This window comes from Myxine glutinosa, chromosome 4 (genome assembly GCF_964187855.1).
Source record: "Myxine glutinosa chromosome 4, kmMyxGlut1.1, whole genome shotgun sequence".
Lineage (NCBI taxonomy): Eukaryota > Metazoa > Chordata > Myxini > Myxiniformes > Myxinidae > Myxine > Myxine glutinosa.
In genome coordinates, this window is record NC_136264.1 from 149,121,263 (window position 1) to 149,146,007 (window position 24,745).

Here is a 24,745-nt window from a genome sequence, read left to right on the forward strand (position 1 = left end):
TATCGTCTTAACACTGCTGAAGACAAATGTGTGCTGAGCCTCGGTGAATCATCCAAAACTGGAATATCTTCATTTATCATTCCACAATTGTTTGGAATAGTTACTACAACAAGACTATTTCCATAAAAACCCCAACCACATTTCCTCCTCACCCCCAAGACCCATTAACTTGACCCTCACCTATTATGCCAAATACACTGATTGCTGCCTTAGAAAACCCCTCATAATAGTAACTGCTGTCTTCCAAAAATATATTTTTAACCAATAAACTTTTTTCGCTTTGTAACAGCAGAACTAAACACGTGATCCAACCACTGCCAGTCACATGGTTTGTTTTCATGGCCAAAGCGAGTCTTCAAGGCCATCTGTCCGTTTCAGGCCATTCGTTTATCTTACGTGGCGTCTCACGGCACGTGAAAATGTCTAAGAAACGCCACGAGTTGTGTAGAAGACAAAGTGCAGACTATTCGTGCACGTGAGCAAACTGGGGTAATCGAAACGGGGAGAAAGAAGAGTAGAGCAGACTTCTTTAAAAGGGAAACTAAAGTCATCTTTAATTTCCACCATATTTGGGTTTTTTGATGCACTTTCGCCTCGAATACTCGCCACGGTTCACAAACGTTTCGGAATTAGAGAAATTTGAATAACACGAGATGAAGAAATGATGAGCGCACATCAAAGTGACGTACAGGCTCCAGGAGCAAATGGCCACATCATTCAGGTGGGAAGTTTTGTTTCGTTCCGGTTGAACAGTTTACAGAATGTAACCGAGTTTTCCGATGGAATTAAACTACGTTCACTTGAATCCGAGAAAGGTCACGTTAAATTAGAGAACATGAACACTGCATCAAGTTGAGTAAAGTTCATGATCACTTCGTGCATCTCAAAAGAGAATAGGTAAGGATCAAGTGTGGTGTAAACAGTGGATGTTGTATCGCAGATTCCGACTGCACAGTTACGTCTGTAATATGCCATTGGCTGAGGAAGAAGCCTTTACTTTTCCCTGCTCGCCCAGCCAGTCAAACACCTGACTCTCGGTCATCACATTCTCACAAAGCCTCGAGAGCTCGCCATGGCAGCGTGGAGAACGGCTCATCAAAAGCTTTTGCAACTATTTTATATGATGGACCGTTTCGCTGCCACAAAATTAAATTTTAACCTTTCCATTAAAGCCAAGTGAGCCGACTGCATTTTAGTTTGTTTTTACTACCCTTCAGTTTACAGTCATGGAATGTACCTTCATTTTGCGTAATCGACCTCAGCGATTAACGAAGTTTACTATTCTGTTACCTGGCTCTTATGGGAAATTCTCTCTCGCATTACCCCGCACTGACTTTACAAGCAACAGCCCGTTAATGGCAACCTAACAGCAACCGACGTGTTGTTACCAAGCGTTGCCCGCCATACAGGATCATGCATAGATCGGCCGAAAAGACTCAAAAACAACATTCTCTTTTGTTTTTAAAAACGCGTGTGCAATGAAAACCCGATGAAAAGACATTAAAGGAAGACGGATGTTTTTCTAAACGAGTTGTCAGAGAGTAGAAGGACGGGTCACAGGTAGGAATGGAGACAGGAAACAGTGGGTCGAAGGAGTCGCAGGTGCAGCAGCTTGGACTCCAGATGGTGGCATCTTCTGGGAGTGACTGCAGTCTGCTCTTTCTGAGTTGCTGGATTGGGTTTGGACAGAAGGGGAAGTAATAATTCTGGTAAATAAAATAAATGTGAAATATACATCATCATTGCTGTCAATATTCAAACTCAACACAACTTTAGTCAGGGCCCTTAGGGATATTTTGGGGCCGTTGGGTTCAAATTCTTCCAAAAGCACCAAATTTGGCCCAGATGTTGCCCATGCCATACTCTTTCGATTTTTGATGGGCGCCAAGACGGGCGCCCCCCCCCCCCCGGGGGCCCCATATTGGCGAAATACTAAATGGCCGCCACCCGGATTAGAGGAAAATCAGTTAAATAACCAAAAGGGTTGGAATCATGTATGATACCACTTTGCAGGGGTTTTCGAGGTCGAGGAATCCAATTATGATGTTATTTTGATGATTCGAGGTCAAGGTCAACCCTCAAGGTCATCTTAAAGGTCATTTTTGAGTCAAACATGTCGGTTTTTGAGTTTTTTGTCAAGATTTATGCGAGGTTCACCATTTTATGTTTCTGGGTTGGGTAATCGAACTCTGACCTTATTTTTGACAATTAGAGGAAATATTTACATGTAGTAAGGGCATTTTATGAGATATTTCACAAATCTGTTAACTAAATTGTTACCAAAAAATTTATTCACCAATATGTTTGTAAAGGTGTGTAATAACATGTGTTAAAATGTTGAAGGTCAACTCCCGTGGGAAACCCAGAAAAAAAGCTGTTGAATTCGGGTACCGAAAAATTATTTTCGAGAATTTTTTTTTTTTTTTTTTAATCGGCCCTTAAGTAACTTATGAGGGGTCAAATAAGGGTTTTTCATGATTCTGAGTTGATTGTTAACATTTATATTTCACCACAGACACTCCTTTGTGGAAAAATAATTTCTAAATATATCTCATTTTCTACTTTGCAGGACATGGAGTCTAGCAATATGGATGAAGACGTTACTCCACCTGTGCTCAATTGCTTCATCTGTGCACGCTCGGATACACCAGCTGAAAGGCTCATACAGGCAACTCCAAAGGGATACTCAACTTTATTGAAACAAGCAGAAACTGTCGAAAATGCTACTGTTGTGGAACGTATGAAGGAGGCTCAAAAGGAAGGAAAACTGAGGTACCACCAGAAGTGTAAAAATGATCTGTACAACAACTTTGTTGCAACCACCAAGAAGTCAGCTCAAGCATCAAAGGCAGAGAAAGAGTCATCAAAGTTGAAGAGAAGACGCACTACTTGTGAGTTCAGTTCATCAACTGGCTGCAGTTCTAGAAGATCAGTCAGTTGACCTCCTGTATAAGGATGTATGATCAAATCGGAAGATCAAAGGTCACTATAGCGACCCCAGCGCGCCGTATGCACTCTTTCAGAGTGGTGAAGATGGTGTTGAAGTCATTAGGGTCTCCTTCAATAACTGGGAGGAACTCGATCTGTGTGCTCTGCTTTGCATCATTAGCATGGATTCTCTTCATCCAGCCATTCCAGTTGGAGTGTGGGAACTCAGGATCGTTGGCTTTGATCACCCACCCCGCTGCCCAGAGTGTGTCACCTGGAGTGAGGAGTGGCTGATCATGAGCCAGGGAGGAGGAAAGCTCAGCGAGGGGGAGAAACATGATCGCGTTCATTCCTATCTGTTTCCTGTTCGTAAATGGAATAATCTTTACTTCAGTTCCTCTCAGGATCTTAGCTTTGTCGAGTGCCTTCAACTTCACCCGGGGGAAAGCTGCTGTTGTCTGTGGATCTGGCAAAGGTGGTGCCGGAGAGGTGACTTCGATCCAACCCATTGAGTGAAAGGGAGTGTTTCCGTGAATAGAGACAATGTTTAAATCTATATTGTCTCCAACAAACTGAGTGACTGCATTGTTTGTTTCCCCAACCTCCATAAAGACCACCTGATCATTACTTGACAATTCACTTTCACTGGCTGGCACTTTGGCTGTCATCACTGATTGATCCTCAAGCGCAGCATCAACCGCAACCTCATCATTGATCTGTTCATCGGTTTCCTCCACAATGGTGTCAAGAGTGCCAGAAGTATCTGGAACATCATCTCCACTCCTACTATTAAGGAAGCAGTATTTGTAGTTTTGTGTCTCCGTGTAAGACTCAGTGTATCCCAGCCGGTGGAACTTGTTGAGCATCCATTTTGACCCAAATCTATGATCAAGTTGTATGGCAAGCCCCATTTGGTGTGGCAATACTCCAGACCGAGGTCGACAGGCCTTAATAAAATTCTGCCCCCAAACGGCAACTCTTTCGTCTGTCTTGACAATCGGTCTCAAGAACATCTGAAGGCTTGCAGGAACAAGTGTCAGCTGACTATCGATGTCAGTCATACTGTGTGTGGTGGGGTATGACTTTGGACCTAAATCAATCAAGGCAATATCATTGGATATGAACTTGAGTGCCGTCTTTATGATCTGAGTCTTCTCATCTCCATGGTCAAGATTAGTATGATGCTCTCGCAGAATATTGTCGGTGCCATCTTTGAGACAGAGTACATCTGCCCTTCTTTCCTGTGTTGTGAAATACAAGGTGTCTTCGTATTTCTCTAGAAGTTTTATCTTTAGCCAATGCTTTGAATAAGAAAGGCTCTTCTCTGGTGACTGATCAAACTCCTGCAGCTTTTCATGGACTTGGTCCATGTTCATTACCCCATGCTCTAATTCTGAGTCTAACCATTCGCAGAATTCAATAAAAACTGCCTCTCGCTCCTCATCAATACTCCTCTGTCCTCTCTTCCTTTTTCCTTCCTCATCAGTCTTGGACAAACTGTCACCTCTCGCAAACATAAGTTTGCATCGCAAATGGTACAGTGTTTCTTCTGCTACCAAGTCGTTGATCCCTTCCAGGCGTCCAGTGACTTCAGTGCCCCAGTCATCCCCGCGACTCCGTGCTGTCTTCAGCAAGCTTGCCTTCAGTGTATCTGCAGTCAAATTATCTGGCACTCTGTATTTCTTTCTAGCTTGTGCTGGATTATTTTTGTAGAGCTGGGCTGGTTGGTTGCAAAGAATGCATACATCCTTATACAGGAGGTCAACTGACTGATCTTCTAGAACTGCAGCCAGTTGATGAACTGAACTCACAAGTAGTGCGTCTTCTCTTCAACTTTGATGACTCTTTCTCTGCCTTTGATGCTTGAGCTGACTTCTTGGTGGTTGCAACAAAGTTGTTGTACAGATCATTTTTACACTTCTGGTGGTACCTCAGTTTTCCTTCCTTTTGAGCCTCCTTCATACGTTCCACAACAGTAACATTTTCGACAGTTTCTGCTTGTTTCAATAAAGTTGAGTATCCCTTTGGAGTTGCCTGTATGAGCCTTTCAGCTGGTGTATCCGAGCGTGCACAGATGAAGCAATTGAGCACAGGTGGAGTAACGTCTTCATCCATATTGCTAGACTCCATGTCCTGCAAAGTAGAAAATGAGATATATTTAGAAATTATTTTTCCACAAAGGAGTGTCTGTGGTGAAATATAAATGTTAACAATCAACTCAGAATCATGAAAAACCCTTATTTGACCCCTCATAAGTTACTTAAGGGCCGATTTAAAAAAATTAAAAAATTCTCGAAAATAATTTTTCGGTACCCGAATTCAACAGCTTTTTTTCTGGGTTTCCCACGGGAGTTGACCTTCAACATTTTAACACATGTTATTACACACCTTTACAAACATATTGGTGAAGAAATTTTTTGGTAACAATTTAGTTAACAGATTTTCATATGTTTCCCTTACTATGAATGGTATAGACCTAGTAGATCCTGTGTATAGGACTTGTAGTTCAATCTGATACTAACAAGGCTGCTTTCTTGCTTTATAAACCCATACCTATAACTTCAAAGGACTTGCAATATCATGTATTATGTAATACAGTTATATCACAAATATACAGACAATGGTTTTCAATTACCTTTGTTTGTTGCTTTTCTATAATCCTGAGCTCTATTTTGAGGCCTTTATTGGATCCTTGACCCAGAAAACATAGGATTAGCATATTTAATTATGTTTCTAGGTTGAGCAGAAGCCGAGATAGCGCAAAATATGTATTTTATGGCGGCCATTTTGAAAATCCAAAATCTGTCTGTGCAAATGCCAAAATTGATTTTCGGATTCTCCACGCTCTGATGATTCCAAAAATGTATAGGTTTGCTAATCTCCCAAAATTTTGAACGAAATTATATTTGTTAACATAGTGAACCTGACTAGTAGGATCTCAAAATTCCTTCCCGAACCACCACAATGTGCGACTGCGATTTTATTTGAACTTTTGTGTGCAGGCTCTTAGGCTCGTGGAGGAGCTGTGACACAAAACACGCATACATGCAGACAGATAAGTGAGGAAACACGAGACTTGACTTTCACACAGACATATTGGAGGAAGTGACATCACTTCCTAGACAACTCTGGGTACCAGCGACATTGCTCTTCTCTCCACACTTGGCAGGGCAATCAAGGAGGAATTTACTCCCCTCCACCCCTCCCCTTAAAGTCTGATATGACTTGGCCGGGTTTTGAACAAGTGACCTTCCAGACTCAGAGTGGACGCTCTAACCATTATGTTACCGAGTCTGGTTTTCAAGATCCATAAATACATGATATGTGTAAGATCCATAAAATGCATGCTTTATTCCATCAAATGTAGGTTCTACAGACTGATCATAAAACTGAACAAACAAAACTGAGACAACTACAATGTTTACGTCGGAAAGCTCATTCCGGTGCGCAAAAAATACCCCAGTGGCACGGTGTTAGTTGAAGTGCTGCAGTCCATGTCACTGCTATGCTGGACTCGCTTTGGAGGGCTGTCAGTCTCCATTTCAGCTTCACGTCCCCAAAAAGTATACAAAAACAAAGCCAACAACAACAACAAAAAAAACACAGCAGGAATACAAAAAAGAAAGAAGCTTAATATCGCTCAAACGTGTATTTCAAGGATCATGCACTCACAAACTCAAACTCATTCCCTTTGCTACACATTCCTCCAAACCATGCAAATTGTAATCCCAGAAAGAGCAAAGGTTAACTGCTTAACAATGCGCATAATGTCCGCAATCATTGCATTTAAGTGCTCACTCCACCAAGGTATCACTCAATGTGCAATGATATGGTTACCACCTGCAGAGGTTTCCAGAGTCCATCAAAATAACAACCATTTCAACTCCAAAGCTGACAAGTCTATCGAGGGTGAAACAGCAAGTCGTAGCTCTCTCTGCCTTTACTTCAATCCCTTCCCACCTACCCCATCTCGTGCTCTCACCTTTGCGCTTGAGGGCAGCACCAGGTGTGGGGCGCTCAACGTTGCAAGCAATCGGTTCCCTGTACCTGTTCACAACATGCCATAAATTAAATTGAGATGAGAATTTAAAAAATCCAGCGTTTCAAATGGCCAATGGCAGTGTCAGATTTCCTGAACGAAAAACAAAAATATATTTTTTTAAACCACAGAAACCATAACTGCCATTACCGTTCATGGGCACCCTCTTTGTTTGGCAGATCCATTCCTCGGCCATCAACAGTCATCAGGGGCTATGGGAAGGGACATACACAACGCTTTAACATACAATGTGTTCACGCAACTAAATCCAAATCTTAGTATGTGTGTGTGTGTGTGTGTGTGTGTGTGTGTGTGTGTGTGTATATCTATATATATATATATATATATATATATATATATATATATATATATATATATATGTGTGCAGTTCTCCAGCTTTCAATGAGCGCAAGTAATGACGTCACTGCCATGTACATACGCTCTGCCTGTCAAGCTCTCAAGAGAACCCTCTGACAGAGCAGAATTTTGATCTTAGTTCAGATACTGTCATAAGTGTATGTAAAACTCACAGTTACCGACCTGGTTTCGCCCTTGTTGGGGCTTCATCAGGGCAACGCAGTGAGTACTGCATACACTTATGACTCTGAAAACCTTTCGGTTATATACCAGTCACTTCTCGATTTCATACCATCAGTGGTGAACCGCCATTAAGGTATCCCATCCAGCTATGCTGTACCTTAATGGGAGCGATAAGTGCCATCTGCCACATGGCACATTACCTCTGGTATCCACTCATTATATGGAATCCCCTGGATGCAGCCGGGAGCAAACCAATCCAAATATATGTGCAGTTGTATTGTGCAGTCCAAATATATGTGCAGTCCAGAAAGCTGGAGAACTGCACATATATTTGGATTGGTTTGCTCCCGGCTGCATCCAGGGGATTCCATATAATGAGTGGATACCAGAGGTAATGTGCCATGTGGCAGATGGCACTTATCGCTCCCATTAAGGTACAGCATAGCTGGATGGGATACCTTAATGGCGGTTCACCACTGATGGTATGAAATCGAGAAGTGACTGATATATATATATATATATTGTTGCGGATATGGGATTTGGCCTCCATATCCGCTTGTAAATATTCCCCTATTTCCCCAATACTCCCCAACTATCCCCAATCCCCCATTCCCTAGTCCCATTGTCTGTAAACAACACTCTGTAGAACCGACCTTCCCCTTTTTCCCCCATTAAATGTCGTGCCCAGGTTCACCGCATCTCACGTAGACAACTATAGGACCTCTTGCTAGTTATTCTTAGTCTATGTCAGTTAAGGACTCGTTTCCATTAATTCTGACTCTTCGTTGCACCAGAATGTGATTGTATGGCACCAGTAGTGAGTTTAGGACCTCCCCATACCTCCTCCCATCTTCCCCATGAAACAACTACAACAACAACAGCGCGCGGGGAGTGTGCGTCCTCACTCCGGCTCGGTTAGCCGCCATTGCCCATGTGCGCCGACGGGGTTACCACGAAGGGGCTGACTGTCGGCCCCTCGTCAAGGGCGGAGCCCGGTAACCCCCCGCACCCAATAAGAAGCAACGGGCCGATTCCATCGGGGCGGAGCTAACGAGCCGAGGGCGTGTCACTCCCCGCCGGATATACGCAGCGACTGACCGGACATGACGTCAGATGCGCCCCCAGCTTGGAGAAAGAACGTCACCTCCTAGCGCTGAGAGAGACCTCCCGCATCTCTGGACCGGACCGGGTCGATTCTGCCCCTGAGCCAAGGTGCACCTTGAGCCTCGACTACCTGCCCTTCCTTGCCATCAATCCCTGTGTGAGTCAGTTTTGTCCTGTTTATCTGTCGTCTGTCAGGGCTACTATAAGACCGTGATTAAGTGCCTACCTTCCTATGCTGTCTCTCTTGTCCTTGTAATCTAACGTTCCGAAATATTATAACCTCCTCCGGAGGTCTTGAGAACTGTACCCCTGGTGTCGTGTCATTTAATCCAGCCGTTGTGTCCTTTCCTCAATTGATTTAGCGTAGCGCGACTCGGCCAACGTTCGAGTATAATCGGGTAAACTGTGCAGACGCGGTCATACCAAACCGCTCGGTAAACCAACATCCAAAACCGCGTCTGTAACAATATATATATATATATATATATATATATATATATATATATATATATAATAGAGTGCACTGCAATTGTACTCCATATGTAGGGGTTGCATGGGGAACAAGTGAGGTGGGGGGGGGGGGGGGGGAATATACAATATACACTATACATCTTACTATAATTCACCAAATGTCCGTCTGTCTGTTCGAAGGTACCGTGAAAACTGTTGAACCGATCGCAAAGATATTTTGGGTGGGTAATCCTGGGACCCCTGGGAGTAAGATAGGCTATTTAGTTTTCCCAATTTCAGCTTTGGTCTCCAGCATTCTCAGGTTTGGACTCCCGCATAACATTCGCGTTCGCATAACGTTCATTGTGACGATGTTCTCATTGTGACGATGCATGTGTTCACGGTAGTGTTTGACGTAATGTTTTTCGTTTCGTAATTCTTTAATGAGAGTTTAATGTTTAATGATTTAATGTTTAAATGTAATGTTTAAATGTAATGTTTAATGTTTAATGTTCGATGTCCGGGGCCGCACGCGCACTACACTGGACGGGCCAGCGTGTACCTTGCCCTTCGCCGTCAGGCTTGGGTAAACCGCTGAGCCCCATCCGTGATGGGGACTGGGGCTTGAGACAGTGTCCCACGAACGAGGAATTCCCAGTAAGCGCGAGTCATCAGCTCGCGTTGATCAAGTCCCTGCCCTTTTTACACACCGCCCGTCGCCGCACAAACATCACAATGAAACACAATCACAATTCACATATTCGTGCAATCCGTAATTTCGTAATGTTTTTCGTTTCGTAATCCTTTCATGAACGTTTATTGTTTAATGAACGTTTACTGCCCTTCGATGTCCGGGGCCGCACGCGCGCTACACTGTACGGGCCAGTGTGTACCTTGCCCTTCGCCGTCAGGCTCGGGTAAACCGCTGAGCCCCATCCGTGATGGGGACTGGGGCTTGAGACAGTGTCCCACGAACGAGGAATTCCCAGTAAGCGCGAGTCATCAGCTCGCGTTGATTAAGTCCCTGCCCTTTGTACACACCGCCAGTCGCCGCACAAACATCACAATGAAACACAATCACAATTCACATATTCGTGCAATTCGAATAAATACAAATAAATAAATTCGAATTCGAATATTTTCGTCACAATGAAAACATTGTCACAAACGGGTACTGGAGACAATGTGACAAACGTCACAAACGGGTACAATATTGGAGAGGCCATTGCCAAAACGATTTGTTTTCTCTGGTACGTGTTTCTGGATGGGTACCGTTTCAGATAAACCGGTAAAATGCCTCCCAAACGGAAAGCCTCATTAAAAGAAAACGTCCAAGGAAGCTGTTGCAAGAAAGAAGGCTCGCCTAGACGAGGACTATTGGAGGTAGGAACAAGTACGTGACACAGCTGCACACCAGTCTCGGAGGCAGTCCGAGGAATACAGATCTGGTGAACAAGATCGTAACATAGCTGCACACCAGAGCACTAGAAAAGTCCAGCTTAAAGTGGCTCCAACGCAAAAGAGGAGGATTTGAAACTATCCTGAAGTTCTAAGCTGAAGAAGAGGTACAAAATCATTCAATTCTTTTCCCTAAAGAAAAGCGTACAGTTGATATCACGATTTGAAACACGATGGAATAATATTTACCGATATGAACAGTGATGTGGCTTTTATTGAAATTCTAAAGATACTGTTTAGATTTTGATGATTTGCGTGTGATATGATTCAACGGATGTTTACATGAATCGTTTAAAATAAAAAAAACCTGAAATTTCTGATATTTCGATTTTCGTCTCACGGTCGTTATAGTCGGTGATTGACTGAAATCTGCTACAGTGATCTACTACGATCCACATTGACTGAAATCTGCTGCAGTGATCTACTACAATCTACTAGAAACATCCACTCCTCAAGGGAGCGGCAAGAGTGTTTTTTTTCTCCCAGATAAGTTGTAGAACTTCTGCGAGTTTGATTTATTAACAAGGCCCATTGATTTTTCAATGGGTGATTGCTAGTATATATGTATATATACTTGTGGGGTATGCTTACACATTGTGTAAGCAATAACAAACTGCTTCGTCCGTCGGGACATAATAAATAGAAGCTTTATGATTTTCGGAAAGCATCACCGACCTGCTGATAGATATCAATTTAAGTTTATTTATTTATTTATTTTACGTATGCGTTTATGGTTTTTACGTAAATTTTCATTGAGATTTTTAGTTCACAGTTTACAGTTGCAGAAATTACAATTTTCATTCTATCTGTTTATGTTATTCTGTCTGTTTGTTTGTCTGTCTCTCTTCTGTACGTCTGTCTGTTTGTTTGTCACTCACCTACAGGTCACAATTCCAAAGCAATCGTCATGAAACTTTACCAAGTTGTCGAGGTAGTCACAACTGAGAAGCCTATTCATTTTGCGGTGGTCAAAGGTCAACGGTCATCTTGTGCTCCGATTTCTAAAATCATCATTTTTCATCCGATTGACTTGAAAGTTGAACAGGATTTGCATATCGAGTCACCAAATTGGGAAACCAACTATTTTTGAGGTCAAATGTCAACTCAAGGTCAAACCTCTAAAATCATCAATTTTCATCCGATTGACCCGAGTTTTGATTCAAGATCAATTTAAATCTAGAGTTAAATTTTAATCAATGAAAACAATTTTATGCATCCATGGCAACTTTTTTTGTGGGGTGGGTGGATTTTGCAAGCATCATGCTCTGCATGACGTCTTTCTTGTTTCATTGTTGGTTTGACTTGTACGCACTCCTAAACCATTGTACAGAACGAGTCTAAATTTGGTGGTTGTACTTGCCGTGTGCCCGGGAGGTCTTTAAGAGTTAAAAAAAATAAATTAATAGTTGTGGGGGTTCAACGTAAATTCTCTATTTAAATGTGGGGCATATAGTGCCACCCGATGGTGCTGGGAGAGGGGATTACAAGTCAGCTGTGGAGACGACTTGCAATTTTGCACTTTACATGGGGCATAGTGTGTGTTTAATGACCTCTGCCAGAAGGGGTGGGGGGAAGAAGTTGTGGATCCAATGAATCGGATTGCTAACTTGAAAATCACAACAAACCCAATTTGTTATCAATGTTCGTCTTTCATGAATCATCCACTTTCTAAACTCCCCTCTTGCCCCTCCCCTCCAAATCCCCCACCTTGCACCTACACTCCTAAACTCCCCCCTTGCCCCTCCACTCCTAAACTCCCCCCTTGCCCCTCCACTCCTGAACTCCCCCCTTGCCCCTCCACTCCTGAACTCCCCCCTTCCCCTTCCCCTCCTAAACTCCCCCCTTGCCCTTCCCCTCCTAAACTCCCCCCTCCCCTCCAAATCCCCCCCCCCTTGCCCCTACACTCCTAAACTCCCCCCTTGCCCCTCCACTCCTAAACTCCCCCTTGCCCCTCCCCTCCTAAACTCCCCCCTCACTCCTCCCCTTCAAAACTCCCCCCCAACCCCTCCCATTCAAATCTCCCCCCATACCATTCCTCTCCAATTCTCCCTCCTCCCCCCTGCTCCTCAAAGTTGCCTCCTCCCCACTTCGTCTCCCTTCTATCTCATACCTCCACACCCCCCAACCTTCTACTTTCCTCTGCCCCCCATCAAACAACCCCTCACTGTGCCTCATCCCTTCACCATCAAACCTTTCATCTTCCTCATCCTTCCCTTTCTTGGAACTCTTCTGTAATCTCTGACACACGATAAACTGCTCTCCCTACCTCCCCCTCTCGTCCTTCATCTTACCCTACTCCTCCCCTCCCCTGTCCTGTACCTGATGCTCCCCCTCTCTCCTCACTAACGGTATGGACCTCAAACGTCCGGGGCCTTCGCTCAAACCTGATTGATCTTTCCATTCAGGTTGCTTTTGAAAATCCAGACTTGATCTGCTTAACAGAAACTTCCCTCCTTCAAGATGTCTCTGATTCCTTAATATCTCTTCCTGGTTACTCCCTCCTCCAGTACGATAGACCTGAGCCTCGTCCTGGTGGTGGGGTGGCTATCTTTATCAAAAACTCTCTTCCTCACTCTCCCTGCACTGCCCTCTCTCCACCCCACCCACAGGAGTACCTCTGGCTACGGCTTCCTCTCCGCTCCCACCTTTTGTTCATATGTGTTCTGTACCGTCCTCCAAACAGTGATGACTCCATTTACATTTCTCTGTCGGCAAACATGGACCAACTTCTATCAACTCATCCAAACTCTCTCTTCCTCATATGTGGCGACTTCAACTGTCATCATGCCAGCTGGCTGGGTGTGGGTTGATCTCTCACCAGTCATGGCACCTCAGCAAAGGACTTCTGCGACTCATTGGGACTGACACAATCTGTCAATTTCCCGACCCGGATCTCAGTCAATGGAGTATCTTCTCTTCTGGACTTGGTTATGACTAACTTCCCTGCAAATGTCTGCTGCTCTTCTTCTGCTCCAATCGGTTCTTCTGATCATGTGCTTGTTAAAGTGGACATCTCACTGGCCATTCTCAGAGAGCCTCCTCAGCGCCGACGAGTCTGGCATTTCACTCAGGGCGACTGGCACGATCTGCAAGCAGCCATCAATCGACTGGACTGGTCTCCCATCTCTAATGCCTCTGACATCAATTCTTCCTGGGAATTCTTCCAAAGCAAACTGCTCTCTCTCATGTACAGATTTATCCCATCTCGTCTTCAGTTGTCTTACCCTTCCTCCCGTCCATGGTACACTGAATCTTGTGGTGAGGCAGTTGCCCTGAAACAATTTGCCTTTGCGTCTTGGAAGGCAAATCCAACTGAAGGCAATCTCAGTTCCTTCCACCAAGCTCGAAACAAGTGTGTTTCTACCCTCAGGAGTGCCAGGAAGCACTATCTCTCCACACTCAAGATTGAACTCTCAAACCTGTCTCCTTCCTCCAAATCCTGGTGGCGTCTGGTCAAATCCGTTTCTGGTGTTTGTTCCCCCTCCATCCCCTCCCTTACCTCAAATGGCTACACAGTTGACACCGCACGTGACAAAGCCGAATGCCTCAACTCTGTGTTTGCCTCAAAATCTTGTGTCCCAAACCCATCTCTCTCTGTTCCCACCTTTCCCAGTCGAACCCAACTGCTCCTGGACTCTGTGTCCTTCTCTCCTGACAAGGTGAAGTTTTTATCAAACCTCGACTCTGATTCTGCAACTGGACCAGATGGCATCAGCCCTCGGGTCCTAAAATCCTGCTCTGCCGCTCTATCTCACCCTCTCTCTGTTCTTTTCACCCTCTCTTCTGCTCAAGGTCATCTGCCAGCATCTTGGAAATCAGCAAACATTACCGCTTTACACAAAAAAGGTGCAAAAACATATCCTTGCAACTACAGACCAATCAGCCTGCTCCCAATTATCAGCAAAGTCATGGAATCCATCATTGCTTCGGATATCAAATCCTTCCTCTTCTCCAATGGCTTGATCTCTGATCATCAATTTGGATTCAGACCAGGTCATTCTACTCTGGACATGTTGCTTCTGCTGTCTCAACAATGGATGGAGGTCCTCAATGCCAAACAGGAAATCAGAGCTGTCTCACTTGACATATCACGTGCCTTCGATACGGTCTGGCACCTAGCTCTGCTCACCAAACTCACCTCCTATGGTATTCAGGGAAATCTCCACTCAAGACTTGCGGATTTCCTCTCTGGTCATAGGCAACGTGTGGCCCTGAATGGATTTCTCTCATCTTCCCTTCCTGTTCTGGCTGGAGTTCCCCAAGGTAGTGTTCTGGGCCCTGTGCTATTTCTGGTCTTCATCAATGATCTCTCTGACTCTCTGGAAAATCCTCTCTATCTCTTTTCTGATGACTCCACTCTCTGCCGCTCCATTCCTCATCCCTCTGATCGGCAGTCTGCAGCCTCCTCACTCTCTGCAGACCTGGACAAAATCACAGACTGGTCAAACAAGTGGAACATGTCTTTCAATCCTGACAAATCTCACACTCTTACAATGTCTCTCCGAAAGGACCGACTGGAAAATCCTCCCATCTACTTTCTCAACAATCCTCTCCAAGAAGTTCTGTCGCTCAAGCTTTTGGGTCTCACTATCTGCCATGATCTTTCTTGGGAAAACCACATTTCCAAGCTGGCCTCCAAAGCCAGTCGCCGACTGGGCATCCTCCGTCGTGCGAAGTCCTTCCTTGGCACACCTGAGCTCCTCACCACATACAAGGCTTTCATCTGCAGCTCAATGGAATACTGTTCCCCCCTCTGGGCTGGTGCTCCTGCCTCACACCTTGCTCGGGTTCACGCTGTTGAGGCCAAAGCTTTCAGAATCATTGGAATCTCCTGCGATGAAGTCAACTCCGAGGGCCTTTCACTCACTCACCGCAGGCAGGTTGGTCGTCTTTCTGTCTTCTACAGACTCCTCTCTGGCCTTGCTCCCCCAGCTCTCTCTGTGCTCTGTCCCCCCAATATTCCTTCAGGTCGCACAAGATCTGCCTGCAACCCTCTTATGGTTAAACTGCCAAAGTCTAGGCTCTCTGCTCACCTTCACTCTTTCATTCCCCTTTTCTCCCGCCTCTGGAACAAACTCCCCCACTCCCTTCAATCCCACTCCTCCCTCCAGGTCTTTAAAACAGCTGTTCACCACCATCTCTTATCTTCCCCCATCGAAAACCTTGATCTTTTCTACCCCCGGTAATTCACCCCAGAGTCCTTGCAGTGTTCATATGTTTTATTCCTCTCCCACCTCCCCCCAAGTCCTCCCGATGTCCCTGCTCTCAAATGTTGTGTTTGTGTCCTTCCCCCTCTCTCCCCATCTTGTCTGCCGCTCCTTGTTTTTTGTGTTTTGTGTGTCGGTTTGTCTTTTTGTGTGATTAATGTTAGCTCTTTCATGAGCCTCGATCTTGTATAGAAAAAAAAAGAAAAAAAAAAGACACCATTTAGTTAATTAACTTAGTGTTCCGGCCACCCCAGTGGATCACAGCCTGCCCGAGCGATATGCTTGGTCGTCTAGCCACACGTCACGTGCTTTCAGCCACGTTCCAACCGATGAATCAAATTGCTCCTTTTTAATCGGTTCTCTTTGGGCTTGAACGTGTGGTGGTTCATTGCAGGTCTGATTCAGTTTCTGTGTTCTGTCAGCAAGACAATTTAATTGCGATTTTTGTCATAAATCATGCCACGACAATGGTTGAAGAAGAAGAAGAAATAGTTGGAACTGCAGGCTGAAGCAGTGAAGTGCCACAAAATATGAGATATGTTGAGGTAAATACGAGGTTTGCTTGCGATTCGTAGAAGGATGAATGGATGGATTAATCAATCAAATGGGTTATCCTGATCGATCCATCGTAGATGTCAATGGATCGATCCATCATAGCATATGCTGGCTGGGCCGCGACAAGCCCAACAACCGAAGGATGCATACGATAGGCCTATTTCGGCCCTCACTCGCTGAGCTGGGAACGTTAAAATCGGGCCGAACTCTCCATTTCTGCCAAATCGAAAAAGGCTTGCTTATAACCTCTTCTGTGTTTGTTTAGTTCAAGGGACTCGGTGTAACCCAACGTGACAACAGAGATTACATTCATCGGACACATTCGGCCGTTTCCCTTTTGTTGTACTGTAGATGTGGACTTGTTTCTTTCGAGGTAAAGTTATAGGCACCAATTAACACTTGTATCCCTGAATTTAGTTGTATCAAGATACCGTACACAGCGAGATGCTAGAATCGTCAAATTGGCTCCGTAATTATATCGGAACTGAGGCATGCATACAAGTGCCCTTTTTGCGACAATGTACCTTCCTAGATATTCTGCCCCCCCCCCCCCCTCCCTCCCTCCCTCCACAGGAATCCTGGATCCGCCCCTGATATCCCTTCACCATGACAGGACATATTCAATTAGAACAACCTTACTTTCGGTTGAATTCGTCCAAAAAAATGGCATAGGTGATGTTTAAAGCATTAATTCAAAGATATGAGAGAGGGCATTTCCGAAAAGGAGAAAGCAGGAAGTTCAACTTGAAGTTTGTAAAACTTTGGACGGAGCTGAAGTACAACACATTGACTGAGCCGTCAGATGCAAATGACGAAACTTTTGCCAAATGGAAGCAGATTGAAACTTTTAAAAAGTCAACATTGCTCTCATTCAGTTGCATAACTTTTCATGTGGGAGTCAGGCAAAACGTCACCGAGCGTCACTAGAGGGGAAGTGGGATGTCAAAAAAACTGCCAAAAATAAGTGTCATGTATTTTGTGAGCAGCCTTTCAGAACATACCTGTAATCTTGGTTCACCAAAAATGTGGATCTTGTTATGCACTCGATAAACAGTCAAACTACTAATCAGCAAGTTTATAATGTCATGAAGTAGCTCAAAAATGACCACATCAGATCACAATGAATCACACGGCAGTTCTTCATTTTAATAAATGCCTCAAAAAAGAGAAAAAAGGCATGCTTTGCCCCAGGATAAAAGGAATAAAATTATGATCTTATAAATAATCTGCTAAACAAATCAACAAAACTACCTGCATGAAGGAATAAACGAACACTCACCAGGGACTGGCAGCTCATGAAGCTGACACTGTTTCTACGGGAGCGAAAGGTTGTGGGCTGGAAGGCTTTAACGCTGTTGCTGCAAAATGGAAACAAGACACAACAAGAAGTTACCATAGCATTACACCGACTTCAAAAATGGGGTAATTAGTTTGGTTAAAAATCAAGAGCACACCACATATGAAAAAAAAGACTTGAAGCTGGCCGTCCTCTGCATATTCTTGAAAATATTAAAAGCCTGAAGAAAATGAAAGTCAAATAGTATTTCACAAACAAGAACCAACCCTTTGAAGTAAAAAAAAAAAAAAGAAGCTCATCCCGAAACACATTTTGCAAAAAGTACAGTATATTATGCAAGACCCAAAAGGTACATGACATCATGGTGTTCAAATATGCTGCAGGCAAAGAACTGAAGGGAAACGTTTGTCCTCAGTCTCGGATCTCCACTAAAATAGAATCAATTTTTCCTTGTCACACACTCAACCTGGCCACCAAGTTTAGTCCGAATCCGTCCATAACTTTTTAAGATATCCTGCTCAGATAGACAAACAGAAAAACAGAGGTGAAAACAAAACCTCCATCCACCTTCGGTGGTGGAACAAAGGTAATTAAGAACAAAGGCAAATGTAATAATTTTGTACAACTGTGCTGAACATGACAAAACAATCAAAAGCATGGGACAGTATACAGGTTATCAAAATAAGACTGAGCATCCATAGCTTTTTAGGCAAAATTACAAAATCCACTTTTAAATAAGTCATGCTCCATACAAACCATTTTTAATGTCAGATTTTATTTTTTTTGTATACTTCGTCGAGACTCGTGTAAGACCTAACACATACAACATATAATAAAGGGAGTGGGAGACAAGAGGGGGAGAGAAAGGGAAGCACAACAACAATAGAGAATAGGGACATCAGGAGATTTGTGGAACAGAAAGGGCTGGGGCGGGGTACGGGATAAACAAGATGAACACTACAGAGGATTTCAGGAAAGAAAACAGGGAATTTGAAGGAGATGGGTTTGGCGCGTATTAACGGGGAAAGAAAAGATCAGGTAGTTTGGGGTGGATATGAGATGATGGTGAACAGCTGTTTTGAATACCTGGAGGGAGGAGTGGGATTGAAGGAGTGAGATTGAAAAAGAGGAATGAAAGCGTGAAAGTGAGCAGAGAGTCTTGATTTTGGCAGTTTCACCAGAAGAGGATTGCTGACAGATCTTGTGCGTCCTGCAGGAATATTTGGGGGACAGACCACAGACAGAGCTGGGGGAGCTAGACTGGAGATGAGTCGGTGGAAGACAGAAAGACTACCAACCTGCCTGGTGTGAGTGAGTGAAAGGCCCTCGGAGTTGGCTTCATCGTGGGAGATACCAATGATCCTGAAAGCTTTGGTTTCAACAGCGTGAAGCCGAGCTAGGTGTGAGGCAGGAGCACCAGCCCAGAGGGGATAGCAGTATTATGATGTCATATTTCGACAAGTACAACGCATGATCTGATCAGTATGAAAAAAAAAATAGTATTCCATTAGTAGGTGGTAAGCCTACTAGCGGATGAAAGATAGAGGGGAGAGGAGAATAGTATTCCATTGAGCTGCGGATGAAAGCTTTGTAGGTGGTAAGCAATGGAGGATGCCCAGTCGGCGACTGGCTTTTGAGGCCAGCTTGGAAATGTGATTTTTCCAGGAAAGATCATGGCAGATCGTGAGACCCAAAAGCTTGAGTGACAGAACTTATTTGAGGATGGTTGGGAAAGTAGATTGGAGGGTTTGCCAAATCGTTTTTACGGAGAGACAAAGTGAGAGTGTGAGATTTGTCAGGATTGAAAGACATGTTCCACTTGTTTGCCCAGTCTGTGATTTTGTCCAGGTCTGCAGAGAGTGAAGAGGCTGCTGCCTGCTGATCTGAGGGTTGAGATATGGAGAGGCAGAGAGTGGGGTCTCATCAGCAAAGAGATAGAGGGGATTTTCCAGAGAATCAGAGAGATCATTGATGAAGAACAGGGCCCATAACTGCATTGGTGAAGATTGGGAGCCAGCTGATTGATCTATAGTTGCAGGGATCTGTTTCTGCACCTTTTTTGTGTAAGGCGGTAATGTTGGCTGATATCCAAGCAGTTGTCAGATGACCTTGAGCAAAAGAGAGGGTGAAGAGAACAGAGTGACTAGAACAGAGTGAATAGAACAGAGTGAATAGAACAGAGTGAATATAACAGGGAGAGGGTGTGATAGAGCGGCAGAGCAGGAGTTTAGGACCCGTGGGTTGATGCCGTCTGGTCCAGTTGCAGAATCAGTCGAGGTTTGACAGAAACCTCTCCACCTTGGTGGGAGAGAAGGACACTGAATTAGAAAGTTGAATGGGGTTCGACCCCAAATAAACGTCTCAGCATTCACAAGAAATATCGGATCAAACATATTTGTAAGAGAGAAACAACACGCAAAGAGACTGCCCAAAATTGTACAGTGAAAGAGTGGTGTTTGCCTGGAGGGGTGGTGTTTGATTTTAAGGCCGCAACATTGTGATGCGTCATCGATCACAAGCAACTAGGGTACACTTACTTGTGGGCACAAATTATAAAACCACCATGAGTCTTCCAACAGCTATTCCAAAGTGTAACTGCAATAGCAAACTTATTACTCAATGTGAAAGGAATTGTATAACATTACAACACAGGCGTACCATGGTGTTGAAGCGGGTACATTAAATGCGCATAACAGGGTTGTCCAATAATTCCACTGATGTATAAAAATAAACAAGTGGGCACAAATACATATATAAATAAAACCAGCACACATTTTTTTTTTATTGTGCGAGTCACAAAATATTATCTTGCAACAAATAATTCAGAAAAGACACACCACTCGAAAAACAACGTCAATCATTTGAGGGTTTCTTTACTGTATAAGCCTGTATAAGCTTATCCATGAGCCATAGCCACTGTAACTACAAGAACGGTACTCAGTAGAGGGCATACCTCCACCAGGCTGAACAGTTTATGTTTTGTATTCACTGATAGTCCGGAACTGGATCCGGACCTAAACCAAAATCGAATCGGCTTGTTCGCATCACCTAACCAACCAACTCATCCACCAAGTTTTGTCACAACTCGTCCAAAACGTTTTGAGATATCGTGCTATAAATCGTTTTTGACCCCATTTCTCAATGGCGAAGAATCTCTTTAAAATCTGCGATCCGAATCCGGATCTTCACCAAAATGGAATCAATTCCCATACTCATTGGCAACCGTGCCAACCTACAAAGCTCTAATGCATTCAAGAGCAAAACATTGTGGCAAATCGAGTCTATTTTTTTCTTCACTCAGTCTTGGTTCACTCATTCACACATCAAGGGGACAATTGGACCCAGCACTTATCTTCCTCTTTTGATTTGTATTTGTAGTCATTCACAACCAATGAGCAGTTTGACCAAACAGCTCCGCTCTGCTTGAAATGCTTGCTTTACAACAATCATTGGGTGAAGCAAACTCCTTTGCTCGCGCTGCATTCTGGGATATACTGAAAACACCTTGGACTGCATCACGACTGCGATCACAAATTCCAGGTTCTGCCAGCACTATATTAGATACGAGCAAAGGTACCTGACGTTGCCAGGAAACGCAGGGCAACTACTCCCACTCTTTCCCCTCCCTCCTCCTTCCACCACACTATACTAGATAGAGTATTCACAAGGATTATTATGCACGTAAATGGATCTGAATATGACTGGACAAAATAAACAAGATACAAGTTAGGAATCCAATTGATCTTTTTGGATTCAAATGTCCAAGCTCTCTGCAATCATACTTTGGTGAACACGGCTGAGCGTATAACCCAGTACCTGGGTGATGGGTCACTAATCTTCACTCAATTCAACCTGTTGAACTCAGAAGGGGCATGTGCCATCCTTATATTGCGATTCATAAATATATGATCCAATGTAACGGCAGGTGCCCCAGGTGTGTGATGGGGAACACATTTCAGCCTTCAGGTGACAACAGCACATGGAGTTTATGGTTAGAAAACCAGACGTGCACGCTACAGACCGACCACGCTACAGACCTGCTACCGACCGACCGACCGACCGACCACACACACACACACACACACACACACACACACACACACACACACACACACACACACACACACACACACACACACACACACACACACACACACACACACACACACACACACACACACACACACACACACACACACACACACACACACACACACACACACACACACACACACACACGTACTACGCACACGTACTATGCACACACACGTACTACACACACGTACTACGCACACGCACACACACACATACTACGCACACACACACGTACTACGCACACACACACGTACTTCGCACACACACGTACTGCGCACACACACGTACTACGCGCACACACACACGTACTACGCACACACACACGTACTACACACACACACACACACACACACGTACGTACTACGCACACGCACACACACGTACTATGCACACACACGTACTACGCGCACGCACACACGTACTACACACACACACACACACGTACTACGTACTACGCGCACACACACACACACACACACACACACACACACACACACACACACACACACACACACACACACACACACACACACACACACGTACTATGCACACACACGTACTACACACACGTACTACGCACACGTACTACGCACACGCACACACACACATACTACGCACACACACACGTACTACGCACACACACGTACTGCGCACACACACGTACTACGCGCGCACACACACACGTACTACGCACACACACACGTACTACACACACACACACACACACGTACGTACTACGCACACGCACACACACACACACGTACTATGCACACACACGTACTACGCGCACGCACACACGTACTACACACACACACACACGTACTACGTACTACACACACACACACACACACACACACACACACACACACACACACGTACTACGCACACACACACACGTACTACGCACACACACACACGTACTACGCACACACACGTACTACGCACACGCACACACACACATACTACGCACACACACACGTACTACGCACACACACACGTACTACGCACACACACACGTACTGCGCACACACACACGTACTACGCACACACACACGTACTACACACACACGTACTACGCACACACACACACACGTACGTACTACGCACACGCACACACGTACTACGCGCACGCACACACGTACTACGCGCACGCACACACGTACTACGCGCACGCACACACGTACTACGCGCACGCACACACGTACTACACACACACACACACATACTACGTACTACGCACAAACACACGTACTACGCACACACACACACACGTACTACGCGCACGCACACACGTACTACGCGCACGCACACACGTACTACGCGCACACACACATACTACGCACACACACACACACACTACGCGCGCACACACACACACACACACGTACTACGTACTACACACACACACGTACTACGCACGCACACACACACACACACTACGCACGCACACACACACACACGTACTACGCACGCACACACACACGTACTACGCACGCACACACGTACTACGCGCACACACACGTACTACGCACACACGTACGTACTACGCACACACGTACGTACTACGCGCACGCACACACGTACTACGCGCACGCACACACGTACTACGCGCACGCACACACGTGTATATACACACACACACACACACACACACACACACACACACACACACACACACACACACACACACACACACACACACACACACACACACACACACACACACACACACCGTGGGAAAAGCTAATCAACCCTCATACAGGAGTATACGAAGATAAATAAAATGGGGTTTAAGAGAGCAATTCCCAATCGGCGACGTAAACAAGTCGGAAAGAGAATCCAAATCAACCTCAGGTTGCTGATCATCGGGAGACTGTTGGAACGACGCAAACCGGAGGCTCCGTCAAATTCTGCACACGGGTCCAGCTCCATACGTTCCTGTGCCATTTCGAACCAGTGAGGCCCACGAACACACCGGTCTCCGCGGCCAGGCGAACGCAGGACACACTAGCCAAACGGGGCCTCGCCAAGGCTTCTCAAAAGCGCGAGTTGTCGTCCATTAACAGCAGCATAGCCACCCACTCGGGTCCTGCTCTGCGACTACATATCAGGAAATCTGTGACGCCATCTCGGGTGAGTCGAAAATATCCGCAGAGGATACAGTTAACGGACGAAGCACCCAATACAGAACTAGGCCCGGCTGTTGAAAAGCTAGTTGACGCGCTACTGTAAGCCGAGCCTCCATTGGTAGATATGTTGACCAATTACAATGAGTAACAGGAGAGGCCGAGAGGGTGGAGTTATTTAATTATTTGTGCCACCGACGACCGACATAATATGTACTCAAGGAAGCAAGCTCGGAGGTGCACGATGTTGGGAAACGTTCTATGTTCTCTTATTAGTGTTTCGGAATGTTTATATCGCCTCCTTCAGCTTGACAGTTGCTGAAGGGATCGAGGGACGAGAGTCCAGACACAAAGATCTACGTTAATATCGATTGTTCAATCACAGATCTACAATAATCTATAATCACCTCATTCAGTCTGTCAGTTGCTGAAGAGGCGAAAGGACGGAAGTTAATATCGATTATCGACGGAAGATAAAGAAGATACGCAGATCTACGTTAATATCGATTGTTCAATATCAGATCTACAATAATCTATATACTCCAGCGACACGAAGCAGTTTAAAACTCGAGTTTTTATTATGGATGGTTTTAGTGACGTCGGCAGCTGTGCGCACACACGAGCCGCGGCCATATTGGAGTACAAGCGGAGGATAAAGGAACGTTTATTCACCATCGGTGAAGTAAAAGAATTCGTGTTATTGTGCTTTGTTTGATTTGTCATGGCCAAGTTTTACACGGTGTCTTTCGCGAGGAGTAGACGAGCTATCGCCGACACCATGAACAAATGAAATTCCAAATTCCTGTCCTAACTTTAGTCGAACGTTAGGCCTGGTCACCCGGTTCGTGGAAGACTTGGACTAAGCTTCTCCCGGCCAAACCCACAATATCGTGGCAATAATTATGGCCTAATAAAAAGACTTTATAGTGAATTACCGTATCTTATA

At 44.9% G+C, this 24,745-nt stretch overlaps 1 protein-coding gene across 1 annotated transcript; it reads right to left on the bottom strand.

The window, feature by feature from the left end:
* Window positions 1-1,186: 1,186 nt before the first annotated feature.
* LOC137425372 (uncharacterized) lies at window positions 1,187-23,903 on the bottom strand. The gene is made up of 6 exons (XM_068113751.2): window positions 23,523-23,903; window positions 17,561-17,639; window positions 7,118-7,179; window positions 6,911-6,975; window positions 6,387-6,474; window positions 1,187-1,670 (listed from the first exon to the last, which is right to left on the bottom strand). Exons 1-6 carry the CDS (start codon window positions 23,618-23,620, stop codon window positions 1,535-1,537), a joined length of 528 nt encoding a protein of 175 aa, XP_067969852.1. The 5' UTR covers window positions 23,621-23,903; the 3' UTR covers window positions 1,187-1,534.
* Window positions 23,904-24,745: the final 842 nt, after the last annotated feature.